The 24,442-nt window shown below is 41.5% G+C and overlaps 1 protein-coding gene across 1 annotated transcript; it reads right to left on the bottom strand.

Moving 5' to 3' along the window:
• Positions 1–238: 238 nt before the first annotated feature.
• LOC310877215 (uncharacterized protein) lies at positions 239–23,955 on the bottom strand. The gene is made up of 25 exons (XM_083791000.1): positions 23,682–23,955; positions 21,988–22,084; positions 20,678–20,742; positions 20,381–20,587; positions 19,245–19,304; positions 19,110–19,152; positions 15,814–16,216; positions 15,554–15,600; positions 14,280–14,389; positions 13,431–13,580; positions 12,945–12,994; positions 12,447–12,475; positions 12,317–12,357; positions 12,132–12,214; positions 11,767–12,024; positions 10,768–10,921; positions 9,753–9,826; positions 9,485–9,537; positions 8,786–9,125; positions 6,283–6,412; positions 5,741–5,875; positions 3,617–3,796; positions 2,141–2,262; positions 1,464–1,656; positions 239–604 (listed from the first exon to the last, which is right to left on the bottom strand). The coding sequence occupies exons 1-25, from the start codon at positions 23,832–23,834 to the stop codon at positions 533–535; spliced, it is 3,249 nt and encodes a 1,082-aa protein (XP_083647126.1). The 5' UTR covers positions 23,835–23,955; the 3' UTR covers positions 239–532.
• Positions 23,956–24,442: the final 487 nt, after the last annotated feature.

The raw sequence follows: 24,442 nt of genomic DNA, 5'->3' as shown, positions 1-24,442 counted from the left end.
ATGTTCTCCTCTTTTTCTTTTAGGTGGAAATTGTTTTGATGTGTGTTTTGATTGCATGTATGTATGTTGTATTATATTTTACAGTGTTAATGCCATAGCTGCTACCCTAACAACATTGTGGAGTAAGGATTTGAGTAGTGAGACTACTTAACCATTATGCACAGACTTGAAAGAACAGAACACATCAAATGTTAAAAGACCCGTTTAATCATACACACTGTAATTAGTTCCAAAAGTCTGCCTCCAAAAATGTGTTCATTTATTTTCATCCAATGTGGAAATGTATGGTAGGCCTACATAAGGTGACCTGCAAATGCACATGACTATGACAACAATGACAAAACATATTTATAATCAGCATTATTTTTTACATCGCAACAGTTAGAAGCTAGCAGCTAGCTCTCGTTTTTCCTTTAAACTGCCACACATCATAATAAAGACTATTGTACAGTTCAAAGAGAGGGCTGGCATTTTGTGGCCATCTGTGGGGCTGCCGACTGGACACAAATCAGATCCACTCTTCATGCTTCACCTAACTCTTCATACTGTCTTCTTCACATACGTCGTCGACGTCATCGTCGTCGTCAGCGGTATCAGGCTGCATCTAAAAATGAAGATTATAAAAAGGTATAAGAAAGTTAAAATTCATTCTCGTTTGATGTCATCAAGATAATACAATACTCATTTCACCGAGTCCAACATCCATCAGCCAAGAGGGAAAGGAAAAACATGACTAGAATTAAAACTACACTAGATTTTACTACAATATTTCACATCTTTTCATTTATCAGAGTAAAATCTGAGCAAATCCATGACATTTGAAAATTATTTCCATGCATCATTTTGTAGTTTATAATATGGAGACTCTACTCTACTCTGGTAGATCCTTCCTCAAATTCAACAAGAAAGGTGCCCCTCCGCGGAGTGCATATCTCTAGCCAGACTGGGTTGCCTAGCGAGGACTGTGTAAATCATGGGTAGGGTTGCCATGGTGTGGAGATTTCTCCCACCAACTAATAAACTCATAACGTATATAGAGGTATGCACAGTTTGCACACTTATGGGTAACAGTATGGACACTGGGGACACTCAATAATTGAATGGCCAGCTCAAAGTAACATTCATCCCATGTCAGCAGGGTGCCACCCCCTTGTCAGTCATAAGGTGTTGCTTTGGGCTGAACCGCCATTCAATCACCTTTTCTCGCCATTAGAACTACTCCGCTTGTATTTACACAGATCTCATATGAGGTCTGCCCTAAATGGATTCCAAATAACAAAAATCAGTCGGCACGACAGAGAACTTGAATCCATCAGACAGTAAAATGTTCATTCATTCAGAGTTTACTAATGATATTCTTTCACTTCAACGATTATATCTTGTGGTTATATCCGCGGGATCTGTGGATAAAACTGACCTGTGCACCTCTAATACACACATGCGTCTATGAAGAGTCCACTAACCTTTTGAAGGATGATTTCACGCTGAAGATGGTCTGCCTTGTGAAGCATCTTCTGGACCACATAACTGCCGTATTTGTCCTTCATCATGCTGTACACAGCGTTGTGGCGGCCATCCATCTGGGTGCACACCTCGTCTATCAGCGAGGCTCTCTCCGCAGGCGAAGAGTGGATGACACACCTGGAAACCACGCGACTGAGACACAGAAAGAAGCTCCATTAAACATACGTTGATTAGTGATTGTCCTAGTCAAGCCTTCATATTCTGCAAGCCCAGCTGAGATGTTATGAGCCCAGTTTTATTCTATCCGTTATTTGGACTGATGGATGGATAATTTCATTTTGTATTTCAACAATAAGTGTACGACAGAATTATCTCTAAGACATCAATCCAATGCAGAAAAAGTGATAGAATGCATAGATGTAGGTAGAAGCATAGGTACTAACAAATAAACAATAAAAGTAAATACGTATATCGACATACAGTAAGGAATTCATTGCAGGTTATGTCTATGTCATGTAAATGTCATGTAAATACAATAAATGTGTTCATCTTTGTAATACCCAAGAATGAAAAAAGAAATGCATACGAGTGAAAGCGTATCTGGCGGATAATGGAAATGCACCAAATGGCAGTAGAAAGTGTACAACCCAGTTGATTATGTCAGAAATGAGTGTACCTTGAATATATGTGCTGGCTCATTGCAAAAACCTTCCCGCGAACCTCCTCAATAATCCTGCTCTTGTCCTCTGGCCTGCCGTGCTCCATCACATGCTGGATGACGTAATTGCCGCACTGATCCTGTGGGAGGCGACAGAGAGGCATCGGACAGTGATTTAGGGTGTGTGAGAGAAAATTATTTGTACTAGCCCTTACCCGTTGTGAGATATTTGCCGGTGCGTTTTTAATTCACTAATAAATAAATTAATAATCATTAATGTGTCAAATAAAAAAAAGGGCTTCGTTACGCCCTCCATATTCATATGGTCAATGCCTGTGTGAAAAGTGGGAGCGATTGGTGCAGGCAATGAGGAGCTACGGCGGTGTTTCTGACAGACACACACACAGACACTCAGACATTGTTAGAATTATAGTATGATGATAGTATGATGATGATGATGATGATGATACGGTACTTTGGAGGGACCAATTGTACCAGAGTAATGTGATGTAAAATTGCATACATGTTGGCACTTGGCAGGTCTGCAGAGTGCAGACTACACAGCAAACAATAAAAGCAAACACGAAATGCCAAATCAAAACAAAAATCTGACATCTGAGACATGCCTAACACAAAAGACAAGCACAATTGATAAAATATAGCTGCAAGCAGGTATAAGAGAGGGCCAAACAATAAGAAAAAGCACACCTGTGTGAACTAAGCAGTGGTTGCAGTTATACTGTAGTTATAGGCCCTTTTAGGCTGCTCAACATTGCCACTTTAAATCACCAAGCGTTATTGCAGCTGTTACCCCAAACAGACCCCAAACTAGTCTCGTGTTGCCAGACTGTTGCCTCTCGCAATTTTCAAATGCTTCCGTCATACAGTCTGGAGCAACGGAAGTTCTATCATGAGTAAGCGATAAAGCGGGAGTGGAGCCTCCTCCCCATTTCATCTTTACAGTCACGCAAATTAATCCTAATAAATATTAAATAGAAATCATCTAAGCATCATAATTATACAGTAGCGTGTTGCTCATCAGAAAAGGAAAAAGTATGACATTTGGCATGACCCTTTACCATACTGTAGTTTCATAAACATTTGACTCTGCATGTATGTATTAGTGCCATGGCAGAATAATTTTTCATTGGCTCATAAAAGCTACATTTGTTTACTTAAAAATGTACTATGTATATGTAAAAATGTAATAGGTCCAAAGTTCACGTGTAGAAATGGTCATGCATTTCGATCAAACATCCCGGGAGGAGATAGATTTGAACCGTTTTTCATATAATTCAAAATGGTGGGTGATCTAAAAGGTCAGAGGTCAAAACGAAAGTTGTTCGCCATGAGGAGACTCATATGTGTATCAAAGTTTTATTGCCGACGGTCAAACGGTTCATGAGCTATGCCAACCTTAATTATCTAATCACCTCTGGGGAGGTGCTACTGTACATGGTATTTGGGGCCAGAGACGAGATGCAAAATACTCACATAGATGAGCTCTTCAGTGTGCTTATGCAGTTCCTCGAGGATGGGCGCCGTCTGCTCATGTGTGCAATGCTCCAAAATCCTCTGGAGTACCCTGCAGCCGTTGGGGTTATGCACAAGACGCCCACTCCGCTCCCACACACACGCGAGCACGTTGTCGGCCAGCTCTCGTACGATGTCACTCTAGAAATGGAAAGAGGATGTGAAGATGTTGCTTGAGTATTAGGATAGCATACGTTAAAACAAGGAAAGGAAAAAACAAAGGGGCAAAGGGAATACATTCAAAGAATGCGTTTCTTGGTGCCGAACCAAACTGCAAAAACCCAAACGCAAAACAAAGCGGGGCTCACAACTCACTTCTGAATCGACCACATTTTTAATTGCAGCAAACAGCAGATACAACGTTTGAATCCTTTCGGTCTTTTTCAAGTAAATACGGGGAATGCAATACATACAGACAAAAAAAGGCGCCGTCTGTCTGATTTGGCATCTCCTTGGGCTTTTTCTCACAGCCCAGGCCTGCCACATCCATATAGTGCCATGCTGCAATCTTACAATGAGCATTAGTGAGCACAAATTTGAATCCAAGATTGGAAATGGGTGAAGTGTGTTTGTAGAAGCCATTTCACTGTGTTTTTTGATTATTATTATTATTACTATTAGCCTAGAATATTCAGTAAATAATTGGCTAATTTAATTGGGTTATTGGTTTGGGCACAGACGGGCACGCCTCCCAGGCCTAGGGGTTAATTATGGACAGGTGTGGGGGGAATGCATGCACCCAGTGGATACATGGTTTTTACCAGTAACATGGAAGACGTTTGTACTATGCTGTCTATGCACTTTATTTGAATTAAACGCAAAGCAAAATGAAAGTAACAAATGGACAATGAAGTTCTTCCTAACTGCGTACACCTAAACCCATAGAATGGGTGCATCAGTGGGTTTGTTATGGAAAAGGTTGAAAGCTGACAAACTAGCACTTACAGTGTTCTTTTAACACCGGACGGAGTTCTCCGCCCTATCAAATTAGTAACGTCCAGCGCTCAAGACGGAGACTGATCAAAAAGGACGGAGATTATTGAAATCAAAACCGATCGCATCGCTCCACAGGCTGGGAGCGTCTGTTGCACAACATTCAATGTTATTTTCCGGTGGGACGTCATCAGAAATGTTCCCCCCCATTTTAGCCGACGAGATGGAAAATCTTAAAACGTGAATAACTCTTGATCTAAATCATTCCGTCCAATTCTTTTATTTTTTAATATATTTTTTATCCCACGATTTTGTAACCCATTTTTCACCCCTGTGTCAATCATCTAATGTGATCCTAGGCTCTACACACCCTCCGCCAACCTGGGGAGAGCAACGGACTTAACTCATGCTTCCTTCATGCTTGAGTGTCCAAGTTGCTCCTTTACACCTGACAGGGGGGAGTTTCCCTGGTTGGACGTAGCGCGTGGAAGGAACACGTTATTCCAACCAGTTCCTTTCCCCTCCATCAGGCGCCCCGGCTGGCCAGGGGGAGGCAGTTTAGAGACCAGGATTACTGCATGTTTTTGTGAGGGTACCTACCCTAGGGGACACGGGGAGAACATGCAAACTCCACACAGAAAGGCCCTTTCGCCAACCCCGCCTTCGGGTATGGGCACTGATGACGCGGAGGAGGAAACACGCCGCCAGCACCCACAGCGTCCCGAGCGGGAATCGAACCCAGGACCTTCTAGCTGTGAGGCGACAGCACTACCAACTGTGCCACCGTGCCCCTGTCATTCCGTCCAATTCTAAGAAAAGATTATGTGTTAGACGGCCCACCGCGGTCCCGTCACTAGTCTCGATAGAATTAAATCATACCTCCCGTTGTTGTCGATCGCCTCAAGAGTGTTTTGGCTACATCAAGCTACTTCAGCCACATCGGGGATAACATCAGGCCTGTCGCTAAATGTGCTCCGCTGCTATAAATCGCTGGGCGCTATGATTTAATGGATTAGATAACCCCAGGCGTTCGGGGTGTTAACATTCAAACTTCCCATCTCTAGCCTCTGAAAGTTTTATTATGACAAGTGTTCCTTTAAAGCTAAACACAGTTATATTCTGGAAAACAAAAGGAAGTCAAAGCTCACTTACAATGATCTGCTGGTCAGAAGGGATGAACTCCAGGGCTTTCTGGATTACTTGACAACCAGATTTATGCTGAATTAAGGCCAGGACGTTTCCAAGGATAGGTGTCGATAAGGCCACCCTCTGATCAGCACTTCCAATCTGTGACACAACAGAATAATAAAGTTAAAGGTAGTCTTTCACACTCTTTTGGGAGCTGCATAAATAAGGCAATAAGACTAAATCATCCTTTGCTGGCATTAGTCTATAACATTCTTTTTAATCTTGTACATAAAGCATTGTTGTTTTTTTATTAAATAGATAAGGAGCAAATATTTAACCTAATTAAGAATTATCCTTAAAGATCCTCTGCAGAGAGGTTATCTCCCATGCTCATCAATATGTTGTTTACTCCATCTATTCAAACAGGCTGCCTTTTAAAAGTCTGACAAGCACAGCATCATGTTTTCAGTTTAACATCATCTTCTCTTTAATGTCACAACACAGGTAAGGGAATATGAACAAGATCTCTAAACGGAGATCAGTGCACGTTTCTAGTAACTTCCAACCTCAATCAACCTCTGGATGATGTAATTCGCAAACGTATCCATCATTAGCGGGTATCCCACCCGCAGAATCTCTTCAAGCACCATCTCTAGATCTGTTGGAGCACAGTAGCGCAGCTTTTTTTGGATAAACCTAGGAGGAAAAGTATAGGGAATGGTGCAATACAATAAATAAAAAAATATCAAATTGAAACAGTTTATTCACGAATACTGAAAGATTTATCGATTTAGCTACATTTATCTTGAAAACGGATGTAAAACACTGATATGGGAAATAACATCATGGGCACGTGAGCTACCATCACCAGACTAGTATAATGTAATCCAGCTGTGACAGAGCATAGTAAATCTTAGTGCAGAGTGCAAGTCTTCAAATGCAAGGAAAGGATTTGATATTGGGAATACAGTACAATGTTTCAGTTCATTAAAATTAGACCTTCATGTTATCTTGGGAGTTTTGTCTGTAACCATTCAAAACTGAACTATAACCAAAACAGCGACAAATCAACTGCAGTACCGTCGGCGCCAGAGACCAGGGCAGGCCAAGGGCAGAAACTTCCAAGGGTGAAGAATGACTTAACCCATTCTGACCTGAGATCAGATTCATACGAGGTTTCCGCCGGACACACACTGGTCTGATGAACCCATTCTGACCTGAGATCAGATTCTAAAAATGTCAGTCGTTCTTCGATTAAAAAAAAAATAGCAGACCTACAAGCTCGTATCGCGCCACTCGGTGGCGCGATATGAGCTTGTAGATCTGCTATTTTTAAATAGCTAAAGCATAACATGATGCCGACACCAAAATGGGTGCCCGTTCAGAATGGGTTAAGCCCGGTACTCACTACACGATGTATTATTATGGTTCACAACGTACCATGTAAAACTATCCGATTAAAATGGAATAGATCCTAGCCATTTCTTTCTCTTGATACTGGTCACACTACACGTTTTTCACATTCCCCGGCGTATTCACACCAAGGGTCACGTTCGTGAAAATATAGTGTAATGTGGCAACTGTCAGTGCCGACAGTTGTTTTTTTGACCGTCACAAAATCGGGTGTTATGTGAATTACCCCGCAACCCTGATGTTCAAGACCAAAGATGGGCTGAAGTTTTTCAGCAATCACAAGCAGGCGCTTTCTTACATGAATAGCCTACCTGGTGAATTAGACCCGATAAATAGATGTCTCTCTCCCCCTCTATGACTAGACTTTTCGTCCCCACTTTGTGCATGCCACCCGCATGTAATTACACACATGGACAATGTTTACATGGACACATGTGGAGGCTGCACGCCTCTGTACCCCTGATTATTCTTCTCTCCTTATCTGGATTAAACTGATGAACACTTCCCCCCCGCCCCCCCCCCCCCAGCCTGTGTGGATCGATTATTGGACAATATTGGAGTAACTTTTTATTTTCCTTATACCCGACTGCCTGGAAGTTTCCATATTTCAAAGCGTAAGTGGGCTTTACCCCCGTTTAAGTGGTGTAATAATTAATGCTTGCTGAATGTAACAACATGGAATCATGTGTCGGGGCAGCAATTACATTTAACGATGTTAGAGCCCTTTGAGCTTTTAGATGAATGTGTGTTTTTCTGCTCTTCCTCTCTCCTGGTGTCAATGGGCTATGATGTTTTGATAAACGGTTGGGATTTGAGAGGGAGAAGCTGCATTTTGTTTTCTATTTATTTATTTAACTTTATTTACTACTCTGATCTGATGTGTACCGGTACAATGTTCAGGTCGCCTAGGAATAGGTCACCTACTACTACTATCTTAAAAACTGTATTATGTAAGGGATAATATCTGGCTAGGTGGTCAATGTCGGAAGATAATTCACCGAAATTCATGACATTGTGTGTCACTAGTGTGTGCGTTTACATGGCTGTCATGTTGGAAACAGCAGAGCTGGTGGTCAGCGGGTTTGATTAGGCAGAGGTCTGTTATAGAGCGGAGCGGTCATTATCAACACATAACTCACAGCTGAATTCAGCGATTGACCAATCAGAATCAAGCATTCAACCAAGCCATGTAATAAATGGTTATGTGGTGCGCCCGCAATGAACATGTCATAGGGGATGTCAAACTAGGCGAGCAAATGTAAACAAAATGTAATGTTTAATAGTGACGACGTGTTGTTGTGGGTGTCGGAGGATGAATATTTGTTTTTTTGATATGTCATACTACAAGATGAAAAGATGCAAGATAATTTGTCGGGGGTTGAGAAAGCGGGCCAAAATCGGCCTTAAAATCGTGTAGTGCGTGTAGGCCTTAAAGCTCAAGCTTGGGTGCAATCGACACGGCGAGACAGGAATTGGCCCAGCACACACAATATGCCTGTATCTGGCATAATTATAATGCTAAGCTGAATGTATTTTTTTTTTTACATATATAGCATATATCATATAGCAGAGTGCCTTGATTATTGTAATAATGTTCATAACAATGGCAAGATATGTAAAATATGACAAAAGCAAGCATGCAGAATCTTAAACAACCTGGATCCATTCGGGTGCTGAGCGAACTCCACCACGTGTCCCTCCAGGTCGCGGAGCTGGAGGTTGGGCAAGTACTGGTCTTGGAATTCTTGCAGCAGGCGGCTACGGCCAGTGGTCGCGATGTCAGAGGGGCTGTAGCGTGCGCGAGGCGGAGGGGACAGCTGTCTGCTGGCCGCGATGTCAGAGGGGCTGTAGTGTGCGCGAGGTGGAGGGGACAGCTGTCTGCTGGCCGCGATGTCGGAGGGGCTGTAGCGTGCGCGAGGTGGAGGGGACAGCTGTCTGCTGGAGCTGTATGGACTAGACGTGCTGGCCTCTGCTCTGCTCTGCTGCGGGGACATCTCTGCGGGGACCCCACAGATGTAGTACATAACTTTTCCCACATTTGACCGCGTTTCCAGGCCTATATACACTATAGCAACAGCACAAAAGTGACTTACTTCATTGTGCAAAGGGTTACCCTTAATGTGTTAGTGTTACGGTCCACAAAAAAAAAGGACGCATAGAATGGTCTACCCTTGTGTCTACACATTATTAGAAAATACATAGACGAACATTTTCCAAACATTTGATGAATTCCACAAATTTCCCAAGCTTTTAAAGCTTAAATATTTCCAGGATTTTCATGACGGTGGGAACCCGGTATATCACACCACACTACACACTACAACTAGTAGCACTGTAACACAAACACATTCTTACTGTGCCATGTTCTGTCCTTCTTCCGTCCAGACTCCCAGTCGCGACCTCCTCCTCTAAGAGATGACAGAGAACATGCACACAAACTCATTCACAGCCACAAATAAGTAGTGCTGCCGGGTGATGTCATTATTCAGGGCGACATCACCTGGCACCAAAACCAGCAAATAGCAGAGAACCTTGCTTTTCGAAAGGTGTCAGGCTTCACAGTTCACACCGATTAGTTTGGGATTGATGTTCCATTAAATGCAGGAAAGAACTAAGAACTGACCTTGCGTTGAAATGCTTGTTGTAGCCCGTTTTCCAGGTGCCTCTGCTGTATCTGTCTGATCTGTCTGAGAAGTGCTACAGGGGGAAGAATACAGAACAGGGTCAAACTAAAGCATGGCAAATGCTAATAAGGATGGCTAGCTCGTAATTTGTAGACTTTCATGACAACTTCCCAGCAACAATGTTCAAATGATACTATTGTTAACTCATTTACCACCGAAATCGCCTTTTGACGCCTCCTGGTCCGAATGCCCTGTGCGCCGAGTTCGCCTTTTGATGCCTATTTTAATATGAATTGTTTAGGGTTCACAACTGTGTTCTCAACGTGCTTGTAAGACTCCGGTTCGAGTGCGATAAAAAAAAACCCCAGAAGAAATCCGGTAAAGACAATTCCACTGGCTTATGCAGTCTATGGAAACGCAGTTTTTAGAATCGTACCTCGGATTCTTCTTTTTGGCTCAAAACAAGCTTGATTTGCGCCTCATTTACGATATGATCTCCAGTTACACAATGTCTGTTTTGGGTGAAATAAATAACATTCGTGGGACCCGTTACATAGCGATTAATCACTTCCTGACTCTCGGTTTCCGACTGAAACTGCTTTGAAACTAAAGGTGTCCACTATTTAAAATGAATGGAATAGTACACATTTTAGCCACCAGATGGTGGTGTTGGCAGTCAATGATAAGTGTTTTATCATGTAAATGTACAACAATGTTCTTGCTATCTGTCAAAAAGAAAAGAAAAAAAAACGTTTGAGCATAATTACAACTAGAACAGAGGTTCTCAAACTCAACACTTCACCGCTCAGTTCAGTGTGATTTTTTTATACCACGACCCCATTTTGGACTTCCCAATGAAGCGAAGCCCAAATATGGAGTGTTGATGTCTAAACTCAACATGTTGTCAAGATTCGTCATGAAATCAGGTGCAAGCAAATCAGTCAGCTCCATCTATAGGCACGAAAGGGGCCGTGCCATATACTGATGACCCATATATGGGTTGTAGTCTCGAACCTGGTTATGTGACTGTCTTTCTCCACTGTGGAAGGTGTCCCGTCTGTCCGACGTCCAGTCGTCTTGGTAACGACCACGGCTGTGGTAGTCAACGTCTTGGTATCGATTGTACCGGTCATCCATGGCCACCCGCTTCTCTGGCCACTCATCTTTCCTGCACAGCAGCAGCACACAACGCAAACATCACACTTGTGTGAAGTGAGGGGCACACCTTGTTTAGCTTTTGTACGTTTGGTTCCCTTCTATGAATTCCCCTGTGCAGTTTCAATTTACTGTTTCTTCTGAAGGTTTTTCCACATTGGTTACAGTTGTACCGTTCCATTCCTTTATTCATGAAGGCATGAAGCTTGATTCTTGTATGAAACAAAATGAGTTACAAGATGTATTTATATCGGCCATATTTTTGTCGGCCACATTATGTCTCATGTTGTCATTTAGTGCCCTAAACATTAAAGTACATATAGTCCAAGTTCACAGTATTGGCTGGCAAACGATTTACATGCTCTAAACAAACATTTAAAGTCCCATAGACTTGGCTGCCATATGACATAATCTTCAAAAGCCATGCATTAGAGGAGCTAGCACCCCTCAAAAAAAGAAAAAATAATGTGGCGTGAGGGGCGCAGCAAGGGCAGTATTTATATCAGCCAGCTAACGTCTTATGTTGTCATTTACTATCCTAAACAAACATAAAAGTCCATAGACCTGGCTGGCGACCGGTTATTTTTAATTACGCTCTAAACCAACATTAAAAGTCCATAGACTTGGCTGGCCTATGATGTAATTTCAGAAAGCCATGCATTGGAGCCCCTCAAACAAGAAACATGTACAGTATCCTGCACCATGCAGAAACAAATACAGCATCGTATCAACAGAATACACTGATAATGGCCATGTTTGAATCGCAGTCGACAGTATTTGCATAATGAATCAATTTAGCATGCATCCAATCCTATAGTGATGTCCTGACGAGCCTCAATTAGGGTACTCCTCCTTTACCGGTCATAAGGTCTCTTCCCAACGTAGCGGTCCCGTTTGTGGTGCAGCTGGCCCTCCAGGCGCCGCAGCTCCTCTCTCTCCCTGCGGATGTGCTCCTGTTCGCGCCTGCGTTCGTCCTCTATTCTCAGCGTCTCACGCTCTAGGAACTCAGGATCCAAGCCGTCAGGGTCGTCTAGATAGTCCCTCTCTAGACTCATGCGATCTTGACTGATATTGCTACTGTCGCGACTACGGCTTCTCGTGCGACGGTCCCCGTCTCTGGGAGGAACAATGACACAACAAAGAAGATACATTCAGTGCTAAAATGTTACACACACACATAAAGTATAATAATCATTTAGCAGAAGCACCTCCATTCTACGTACCCATAGTATCTACCAAATCTCATTCCTCGCTGCCGCTCCTTGATCTGGTTAAATGACAGGATGTCTTTCTTCTCCTCACCGTGCTGTAAAAGAAAATGTGCAAATCAAATCAAATCAATGTTCAAGGGTAATCAGCAGAGATTGTGTCGACCGTGTGTGTGTGTGTGTAATATTTAGGGACTTACTCGCTCCCTGCCATCCTTCTCGACAGACCGCTCATTACGCCCTACAAAAACAACCACAGGTCATACTCATACTGACGCTACACGTCACATTTGGTGATCCAGTTATAAAAAAATCCATTCATTGACTCACCTTTGCCATTTCTTCCTTCACCCTCAGACCTGGAAGAGGTCACAACACAATTCACAATTACATTTAGGAGGAGCAACAAACAAAAACATACATGATATTTAACAGGCAATGAGGGTTAAGCAACCTTTTCATATTCCATACCATTTGACTGTAATTGGCTTCCAAATTTAGTGTGACGGGGACTATTATTTTAACACAAGGTAAATTCAGACCCCTATTTTAATCTCATGTTGAGGGGCCTCCACACACACACACACACACACACACACACACACACACACACACACACACACACACACACACACACACACACACACACAATGTTGTACAAATTTTATTCCTGAGGTCAAGGTGGCTGCAAACCACGACTTGCGTTGGGGCAACCACAATTTATAATAATTCCTTAAAACGTATATAAATGCTAACTAAATATGATGACTATGATTAGCTTCTAAAAATAGCTTATTTTGATGTTTCTCAGCCTTTAGATGACCTTACTTGGAGTCTGTGGAGTCTGCAGGCTTCTTCCCAGTGGACTCATTTTTGACCTGCACATTCAGGGAATGGAGGTATTGATTAATAACATGAATAACTCATGACATGAGCACAAATACTTTTCACAAGGTTGTTTTAAACACTACTACAAATATAATTACATTTTTCTTTTATGCATTCATCAATACTAATCTTTCAGTCGTGATGTCCAATAGGGCTGAAATAGTTAACTCTACTGCCCGTCTCTTCAGTGATACTTGCAATGTTTCAGTGATGCTTGTGGAACTCTGTGCCTCATTCCTGACTGCATCACTGTTGTGCCAATACTCATGGTAAAGCAGTAAAAGCACACCCCCATGTAATATTTATTAATTAAACCTAGCACAAAAACAGACAGCCACACTGAATACAGACAATGGAATAGGTCTACATTCTCTGAATCAAACTATGCAACTAAAGAAAAGAAAAGAAAAAGTCAACACCACCAACCCAATCCACAGAGATCACATTCCCATGCAGCTCCGTCTTATGAAGGTGACTAATGCACAGGGTGGCCTCCTCTGTGGAGGACATGGCGACAAAGCCAAAGCAGCGAGACCCAGGGCTTTTGGCAGTGGTCACCACCTTGGCTCCAACAACCTGAACCAAGCGGGGGTAGAGAGGGAAGCCAGTAAGAGCAGGGAGTACTAAAACAAAGACGAGTGAGAACAATGAAGACAACTTTATGCATCCAGCAGTGTTTCTTTTGCAACCACATCCCCATCATGCACAAATAATGGAACAGGTGAATATTTGCTACATCTAGTGGCAGGGCACTTTTACTGTTGCATTCAGTTGGTTGCTAGTGATCCTAAGCAACCCGTGAATGTATGTAAAGTCAAAGCAGATGTAACTGCACAAAATGTAAATACGGGAAAGTATATATATATATATATATATATGCATAATTGGGTCTGTTAGGATCATGCAATTTTACTTTTTTGCCACACAAATAATGCTGATTAATGATTTAATTGTGTTTTTGGCCTTTAATATTGGCTTTTAGAAAACCAAAATTCCACAGGGCAAATATGACAAATAACTTAAATATACAAAGGAATGACTGACATGTGTAACCACTGTATACTTTGAAAATGTTCAAGGAACTAGTGGAAATAGCTGATCTACAAGCTCACGGCGAGTGTTGTGAGCTTGTTGTAGATCCGCTATTCCCACTACTTTGGGGAAAGTTGTTAAACAAGCTAACGATTATTATTAAAATAATTGATTAGGCGATTACATAGCGATTTATGACGGGCCTAATATGTAGGCATAATCATTACCGTGTTGGTAACTAACCTTGCCATACTTGCTGAAGTGGGTCTTCAAGTCAATGGCTCTAGTGGAGGAGGACAGACCACTGACACACAGATTCTTGTTGCAGCTAGCAGCACCACTGCCTCCAGAGGCTACACACGAAACACACAGTGAGAAATTGTCTGCAACATTTTCATGTCAAGGACCCCTGAACTAACATGCATTTGGCCACAAACTCCCATTGGAAAATATTCTGTGCGAGGGACCCCCATACAAGATTTTTGGAAAAAAGAAGATCTACAAGCTCAGAACACATCGCATCATGGAGCGCTGTGAGCTTATATTTCCAAATATCCTACATTAGGTTGATTCTATACTAGTCATAACTAATTTTAATGGGGACCCCCTGGAACCTGGGGGGGGGGGGGGGGGGGGAAGGGGCAATATCAGAATGTCATTTATGTATTAAAGGACAACTTTAGTTTTTTTCAACCAAGGTTCATGTTGTAGGTTGTTATTAGAGAAACTAAAAGGTGAGTGTTAATTTTCTTTCATTTGCTGCTTTCTTTTGTTTTGGGGATTTTAGCAGTTTTTGACAGGGGGGCGGGGGCATTCGAGCATGGGGCTAAATATGTATATTTTTACATAATATTATGGAGATTCATTTTTTTATTATTTACTATAGTCCTAATAAACCCCAAGAAATTACATCTGACCACAAAAGATCACGGGATCTATTAAATGTGACAAACTGACAGCCTATACACACACAGTATAAGCCTTCCCCCAGTAGGCTACCTTCACATTCAGTAGATCCTGTGATCTGCTGTGGCCAGATGTAATTTCCTGGGGTTTATTAGGACTATAGTAAAAATACAAAAATAAATCACCATAAAATGTTGTAAAAGATTACATATTTATTTAGCCCCATGCTCAAATGCCCCCGCCCCCCTGTCAAAAAGAGCTAAAATCCCTAAAACGAAAGAAAGCAGCAAATGGAAAAAAATTAAGACTCATATTTTACTTTCTCTAATAACAACCTAAAACATGAACTTTGGTTGAAAAAAACCAAAGTTGTCCTTTAACCACAGGGTCAGCACTCCGCAGATCATTTGCAGTGGTTAAATTAATACACAAAATATGAAATTGGGCGTCTTATTTTCATTATTTGAAGTGTAAGTCCATTTCTTTGCTCATCGTCATGTCATCTACAACAGTGGGTCTCAACCTGGATTTTGTGTACACATTTGGGCACCATCGGAGCCAATCCGAGCAGCTCGTTTGTTGATTAAACTGTAAGCATTTCCTACACTTACCGTTTCTGTCTTTTGAGTCAGCATCGCAACCTTTCTCTTCAGAGCTACTGTAGAAACAAAGGAAAAAAAAACAATAAACCTACAGCAGTGAAGATAGCTCAGAACTATTATACTTACCAAGTTGTTGTCGTTTTGTTTTTTCTTAATTCTTTTACATAGTACTTTATGCCTCAAATAGAGCATCCAAATTTTGCTAGTACACAGGAGCCAATGCAACAGAGATAACCATTTTGGTTTCCGGTAGACAGAAAACAACAAACCTCTTTTTCTGATCATCACCATCAACAGAAGCGGACTCTTTCGGTGCCGAGGATGATTCTGCAGCAGCTTTGTCTTTAGTCTTCTCTTCTTTCTCAGAGCTTGTTTCTGAATTGACCATTTTGCTCTCAGGGCTCTGTTCGCTTACAATAGCCGCAATGCTTTGACTTTCAACTGTTTCTTCGGGTACATTTTGCGTGTCCCCAGACTCTTTATCAGTCTCCATACCGTCCTTGTTAATCATAAATCCAGTGTCCTCACTGTCACCTTTGGTGCCAATGTCACTGACAGTTTCTTCCCCACCGTCAGTAGTGGCAACATGCTCTTCAACAGCCGTTTCCTGGCTCGGCTGCCGTTCTTCGTTACGCGGCTCAGATATACAAGACCCGGCTACTTTGTCATTTTCTACGATTTAACAGGAATAGAATGGCAAAGTTTAATCACTTCTGAAACAGTAATGGTTAACGAGGAACTTAGCAAGTCATTGGGCCTCATTCACCAACTGTTCTTAAGAGGAAAATTGTTCTTAGGACCCACGTACGCAGATTTCAAGAAGAGTTTGGCATACACCAAGATTTTCTTAGCTGATATTTCTTCTTGGGTACGCATGCTCAAGAGCACTAGGCACATTTGAGTGCCGATATGGTTGCGCAAAATAATTGCAGTAATTCTCAAAGTGTGGTCTGGGGACACCGAGGGGTCCTTGAGGGGGTTCTAGTGGGTCCACAGTAAAACAAAGTAACACTACCACTTTAACCACATTATATACTTTGTTTGGGATAGCTGATCTACAAGATCACAACGCATCAAATTACTGCCCGTTGTAGATCGGCTACATTCGAAACATTTTGATAAATCTTGAAATGTTTTGAAAAATGCACAGATCCGTTTTCAGATTGGTAGTCTGCAGCCAAATACATGCAATTTGCGAGTCCTTGACAAGACAATGTTTGCGAAGCACTGCGTTTAACAGTTGTGAAAATTTCAATCCAACCCAACGCAGTTGAGTTGAAGCCCACCCCATAACCCCCCATCCCTCTCCACCCTCATCGCCCCCCACTCCCAGGACCCCCATATCCCTGACAGGCGGTACAACACACCCCCATTTTCCTGTCCACTTCCTACCTGAAAGCAAGGAAGCTCTGAGAAGGAAGTGAAGTGGTCACGTGAATGGGCTGCGCCATGACACTTTCATGGACACTTTCATGGGAGCCAAACTACCCGGAAGTTTGGCAGAATGCATTGGAGTCAATGAGAGCTCACTGACCAGCTCATGAACAAACATTATTTATGAACAATTGAGACCTTTTGTAAAGTAATCACTTCTGGAAAATAACAGAAGACATTATTGTCTGCTGTGTTGTTATTCAATGTGTACACTGTGTAATTTTTATAGAGGTATGGTATCTCTATAAAAATAGAGATACCATAAAGTACCAAGTACATTTCTGAACGAACCAAGTATCGCGAGACTTCCCACAGTTTCCTGTCTGGCAGCCAAATATCGCGATACTTCGGAGCCAGAAACGATACCTGCTGCTGTTTAGATCCTCAGATAAAATTATATACTGTGCACATTGAAAAGTAAGTGATTAGAAAACAACCTGTGATATGTCTTCTGTTATTTTCCAGAAGTGATTACTTTACAAAAGGTCTCAATTGTTCATGAATAATGTTTGTTATGAGCTTGTCCAGCCGGCTCCATTCACTGCCATGTATTCATTGCACTTCCTGTGTGAGTTTGGCTCCCATGAAAGTGTACATGAAAGTGTCATGGCGCAGCCCAGTCACATGACCACTTCACTTCCTTCTCAGAGCTTCCTTGCCTGAAAGCCACCCACTCCCACCCCCATACGATACTTAAAGCACGCCCCCTCCATACCCACGACTAGCTTTCAGTAATATAATGTTTTATATCCATTACCAACACTACTCCTGAACATGAATTATGGGCCCAGACCACTGGCCTAGAAGTCCGGTCTCCAATACAGCCTGACAAGAGCTTAAACTCATGGGTTCGAATCCAGATTCAGACGGCCTTTGCTGTGTGTGTCACATGTCTGGACTTTAGAGTCTGTTGTTCCACCATATTTAGATTTTAGTTTAGCCATTCTTGACTTAGAATTCACAAATTTCTGTGAGCAGAAATGAAAACAGACGGTCTGACTGCAGGCAGGGCCATGCAGTCATGACCTGGTTGGGCGGCTCCCTATGGTAATTACTAATGCTAATTAGGATAGTTGGGGAGTCTACCGATGATAACTAGAATCAACTGGCACACCGCTTCAAGTTACAAGGTTTGGGATTCATCATCATCATCAACATACTGTAGTTACAAACAATTCTGCCTTTTAAGAACGTGTCACGAATCTGACTCAACTTATTTTAGGAATTCACTTAGGAAGTAATTAAAAAGAAAAGAGATATTGGTGAATGAGGCCCATTGAACCCTGGACTGTGCTCTTATTTCAAATGATCATAAGGATAGGGCACACCCTAATGGGAGACTGGAAAGTGAACCCAAAGGCTGAGTTGGGGGTGCAAACAACCTAAAGAGTTCAGTGCAGAAGAGAGACAAAAGATCAGTAGTGGCGGGTCATAGATGGAGTCTGCCTTCTTTCAGTTTGACTCGAGTGTCCACTCATGTTGAGAACATTAGAGTCTGATATCAAGTCCACTGAATCAACTCCATTGAATTCATGATCCAGTCTTTTAAAAAGCAATTGTTCATTGTCATTGACGAGCCTCGCCCGTTGCTTTAAAGTACAGTGCATCAATTCCATTGTGATCATATCCAGTGAATTCATAATCCAGTCTTTTAAAAGGCAATTGTTCATTGATGAGCCTTGACAGTCGATATGAAGTACAGTGAATGGATTCCATTAGGTTCATATCCAGTGAATTCATATTCAATCCAGTCTTTAAAAAAGGCTATTGTTCATTGATGAAGCTTGACAGTTGTCCGTCATCTTGGTCTTGGAGTGGGAACCTAGAAACACTGAAATCATCTACAACACTTCCTGACATTGACATTTGATTGCCGACATTGTGCATCAAGTTGTTCAACACCATTTTGATTAAAGTTGCTAAATATAATTTTGGCTACACTTATTAATTTAAGTGTTTTTCTGTGCTGAAATTAAAGTATGGCTGACCAACTTTCAACACAATTACAGCAATTCCCTTTGGGTTTCCAGTCTCCCTTCCCGTTTGAATTTACACTAAACTGATGGATTATGTATGTAAAAAGATGCCATGCCTGCATTCAAATGAATTTCTAACCCATTTTCAATAGTACCTGCTTCTTCTTTGTCCTTGGCATCAGGGTAATTCTCATGTGCCTAAAAAAAGAAATACATTTTATTAGGTCATATTACATTTCATTACTTTCATGTACAGATTTGCACATAAAAGCATCTGTGGGAAATTGTACCTCATTGGATGATAAGTGTGCCTGGTCTTCATCTTTATCTATGAACCTCGACACTGTCATCTGTTTAAACATAAATTGTATCAAGAGGAATAATCAATTATACAATAAAAACTATCCAAAATGTGCAACCACATTTTGAACACATGTTAATTTATACATATAAGTTTTATGGAAATTAATTACTAAAGCAAGTAAGCAAAATAGTACATTAAGTACAAGACTGGTTTATTCCAAACATTACAAGCGGTGTATAATACCAGTCTTAGTCAGATCCTGACTAAATCCACTGAAAACGTCCATCTAGGACCAAATTACTTCTCCCTACTTGTAACCTTTAAGCCAGGTGTGTCCAAACTTTTTTTCAAAGGGGGCCATATTAGAAAATATAAAACACCCAAGGGCCAACTACATCTCCTCGACTGACATAATGTGCCTTTGGACTATAACAAAGTCACATAGGCCGCCGCCTACATATGCATTGCATTTAAACAATTTTATTTATTTTAACTATCATCATCAGTATTTAATATCAATGGTCTTAGGCGTTAGGTGTGCCAGACGTGCAAGGTCTGGCTACATGATTTGACCCCTTCAGAATGAGACAACAAGGAAAAAGGAATCCTGACAAATTATACTCTGGGAAATGCCCAGGTTATGGCCCCTACACAAGTTGTTGGCGAGTCATCAGATCGTTGTATGTATTTCACACTACAGGAGTCCGTTTTTGAAATCGTCTGTCATTATATCTTTGTGGCTTTCACACTAAACGATTGGTCGCCGACTAGGGATAACACACTGCAAGAGTTCACCAAGATGCAATGATTGCGATCCAGACCATATAGGCTACATCATTTGTTTTTTTATTCCAATTCATTTTGACATTGCACATACGTGCAGGATGCCGTGATACAAGCGTGAGATCAATATTATATCCATATCATGATATTACAGATACTCTAAATTAAATCAAATGATCAGAATCGGATCGGGAGCGATTAGCCCTAGCGATTATGTAATTATTGTGATAGGTCTCATACTCATAATGTACCAAAAACGGATTTCCTAACATTGTTTTAACCGTACAGTACTGTGGTATGTGAGGCTAGGGCTTGATATGACCCTTACCACTCTCTCACCTCTTCATTGGATTCAGCCTCTGTCTCCATTGTTCCATTGTCCTGTTCTTCATCTTTCATGGCTGCATTTATGTTCGCTTCGTTGCCTTCCATGGGGGGGAAAGATAAGCACTTCTCTTCCTCATCTGTGTCTGCAGTTATTCCGTTATTCTCTGCATCCAGGACATCCATCTCCTGCATTTTATTTTGCTCACCTTGATGCTCTTTCTGCACAAAGTTCAGGATAAATAGAGGAAACAGAAAATAATACTAGTGTCCTATAATAGCGTCACAGAAGCCATAAGGTATTGGACTCACCGGAACATCACAACCATCGTCCTCATTAAGGTTGTCCTCTGGTCCATCATTGTCTTGCCTTGTAGCTGTAAAACAATATACGTTTATTGTGTAGCTCAAACAGAAAAGTCGTCATATGAACTTTGATTAAAAAGAACAGATGAAGCAGAAATATTCAGTTTTCTGGGACATATTGCCAGATATGCATGTGGCACATTTTTACGGGGAGAGATTACACAGAGAAAATCCTCAGTATTAATTTTGTGTAGCTCACTCTAAATAAGGCCTAGGCTATACGAAATATACAATATATATGAAAACTTAACAATGGTTTCAACACAGCCATCTTTTTAGAGTACACTGTGCTTCAGTATGTTGACAAGCTTCATGGAGATGCTAATTATCCTTTCCAGCTCGATTTTTAATTGGCACCTGCCCACAGTGCCAAAACTACTAGTAACTGGTGTACTGACCATGGTATTACTGTGCTTAACTGACCAGCTAACTGGCCTGACCTGAACTCCACAGAGAATCTAGGTTGTATTGTCAGGCTGTTCAAATAAATCAACGAAAACCTGGGCTTCCATAACACCTGAACAGTGACAAAGGCTGATCAACTCCATGCCATGCCACATTGATGAAATAATTTGTTCAAAAGTAGCCCAGACCAAGTATTGACTGCATACATTAATATACTTTTCAGATGGTCGATATTTCTCGTTTAATAAATCCTTTTTTTAGTGGTCTCATAAAATATTCTTATTTGTTGAGATAGGATTTTTAGATTAAAACTAAAACAGGTGAGTCTTGAGCTGTGCTTTAAAAATGTCTATAGAGGGAGCCTTTTTGATCTGTAGCGGGGGGGAAAAAAGCACTTGAGGACCTAAGAGGGCGGCCTGGAACATAACTAGGCAGGCAGTCGTGGAGGTAGGAAGGTGCAAGACCGCTTAGACGTTAGAGCTTTATACACAAGTAAAATAACTTTATTAGCATTGAGGATAGATGAAACAGGTGTCAGAACTAAATGTGTCCATTTGCTATGCAGAAGAGTGGGCACTTGAGAAGGGGTGGCATAACTGAGTGGTGAGAGAGCCTGCCTGAGGAACCACAGTACACAGATGTCCAAGGTACGATTCCAGGCCTGGTCAGCAATGTGTCCTTGAGCAAGACACCTAACTGCTCCCCTAGTGGGCAGCGATCAGCTGGTTTGAGCTGAAACCAAATTTCCACTGTGGGCTGTGGCATAGTTTTACTGAAGTTAGGGTTAGGCATAGTTTAATTGACAGCAGCGGAGCTGCCACATTAATCCATAGGCTGTCTGTCTGTTTTACCTTTGACTGTCGATGTTGGTGTAGCGTTCTTCGCAATTTTCTCTTCCTGAGCAATGACAACAATCTCATCCGGATTGCCTCCCTCTTCCTCTATTGCCTGCACACAGAAAGACATTCAGAGACAGATACTGTCTTGAATAGGTTGGCTGCTGCTACAGGTCCAGGACAACACTTTTATGTTTATATTATATAACCTATCATGCGTTTTCATTTCAGGCACATATTGACCATTTGAGCTAATGCTTTGCTAGCGAGTTAGCACCCAGTGACATTTCTTATGCACTTATTTTTTTTAGCCTTTAGCTAGAGCATGATTTGTGGTCACTCTTTATTTAAGCATGCAAATTCATACACAATTAACGCTTAATTACGAATTGATAACACATACTTTCATTGATTCATCATTAATTCCTGGTCCTCACCATTAATAACTAATGGTGAAGACAGAAACCTATTATTAACCAAGTGTAATGTAATTAATTAGTTAAGGATGTTATGTTATTTCGCAGAACCACTTCTATGCCCAGAATGAGTGCTCATGAGCATCTCTGAATGACCACCAGTCAGAGACTCACCCTCCTCGCTACTGCTATCCGCCTATGAGTGCTCATCCTGGGCATAGAAGTGGAACTGTGCAAAACATCCATAAAAGCATAGTATGTAACTTTGCCCTGCAAAACAACAAACAAATAAATACCCATCATTTCCCTCCAATAGTGTGTGCAACCGTGCACCCTCTTGGTGTAGGGGAGAACGGGTTTATCTATGAGTCCTACTTCAACGATGTTAGAGTACAGTACAGAGTACAGTACTGCATCCCAGGACTCCCAGTGGGTGACATGATTGCATCCTTTCTCAATTTATTGAGTCTAAGGATGCAGGCTATTTGCATCACTGGACCTTTAATTTGGATGTACATACTAATTTAAGAGTAGTTTGCAATATTGTATTAACAATTGCAAATAGTACAAGGTTCTGAATAACAAACTTTATTTAATTGTCTTAATATTGTTTAAATAATAAACAAACAAATAAGACTATTTACAAAAGGGAAAAGCGTATTACATTATTTTAGATGGGGATGTTTTTGGGGTTACCACCAAAAATGTGTTTCTGCAGGTATTAAACAGTAATTAACACAACCACGCTGATAACGATAACTGCTGGTATAAATGTTTTGTTTTACTATGTAAACAAACACAGGGCAAAGTTACTGTGTTAGTTAAAGGTGTGGACCAGGAATTAATGCTGCGTTCATGTCATGATGATGATACACTCAATCATGATGAATTGTGAGTTATTAAGTATGAGTTGCATGAATTAAGCATCAACGTAGATGAATTTGCATGTGCACGTAAAGCGTGTCCACTGTCCACATGAATCCACAGACTAAATGCATAGAGCTCAACAAATCAAATCAGTGAATAAGTAAGCAGTGGTTTTAAAAGGGGTCCGCCGGCAGGGACCCTCAGACAGGGTTCCTTGAGGGGGTTCCAAATGGTCGAGGCCTGTACCTCTGAGCGTGTACAAATGGAACCGAATGGACGGCGTCCATTTGTACACGCTCGTGACGCTCAGATGTATCTATCGTATCGGGGTCTAATGGAAATCTAACGTTTGAGAACCAGCGTCATATTGAACAGTACAGTGGTGTTGACTGTGTTGGTGCATAATAATAATAATAATGATGGGACCTTTTTCAGCCGCTGCGCCAGCACGCTCTTGTTGCCCGTCACGGCCAGCTTTCGCTCCTTCAACTCGGCCTTCAAATCAACGACTCCCAGCTCCGATAATTTGCGAATCTCCACGCCCTCTGTGAAATCCATATCTGCTGAAGTTTCGGTCATGTCTTTTTCTTTTTGGAATGCTTATTTCTACAGTTCAGATAAATCCCAGAGAGAGGGAGAGAGCACGAAAACAAAACAGAGTCGCAAAGATAAAAAACGAGCTGCTTGTTCGCAAACCCAAACCTTCCCAGTCTTCTTCGGAGTTGCATTGGCGCGGTTGGCAATCATAGCCGTTGCATTACCGCCACCCTGTGTTTAAATAGGGGCACTTACACTCAGTGCCATATTGAAGGAATTCTGTTATTTCTGTGTATATCATTCTAAACTAAAGGCATCACTTCCCCAGAAGACTTGACTGCCTTCTTCTTAGTAAGGACTTTGCTGGATTTGAGATATTTAAGATGTTTAACTTTTGAAAGACAAGACATAACAATCATGGTTACTTTGGTTAGGATGATACCTCTGTAAACGAAAAATATATCAAAAGCATTTGGAGTAAAGGACAAAGACCTTTAATGGTTTATTTCACCAGCAAAGTAGTTCCATCACATTTTTTGAGGGGCGCTAGTTTTAAAAACGCTATTGACATCTTGTCCCTAACACAAACATTAAATGCCATTAACAAAGATCATTTGTTTTACATGACCATTATATCACCTAATCATAGC

Source organism: Protomyctophum parallelum (assembly GCF_964188405.1).
Source record: "Protomyctophum parallelum genome assembly, chromosome: 19".
Classification (NCBI taxonomy): Eukaryota; Metazoa; Chordata; class Actinopteri; order Myctophiformes; family Myctophidae; genus Protomyctophum; species Protomyctophum parallelum.
The sequence above is the reverse complement of the archived record's forward strand: the minus strand, read 5'-3'. Positions and strand labels throughout refer to the sequence as shown.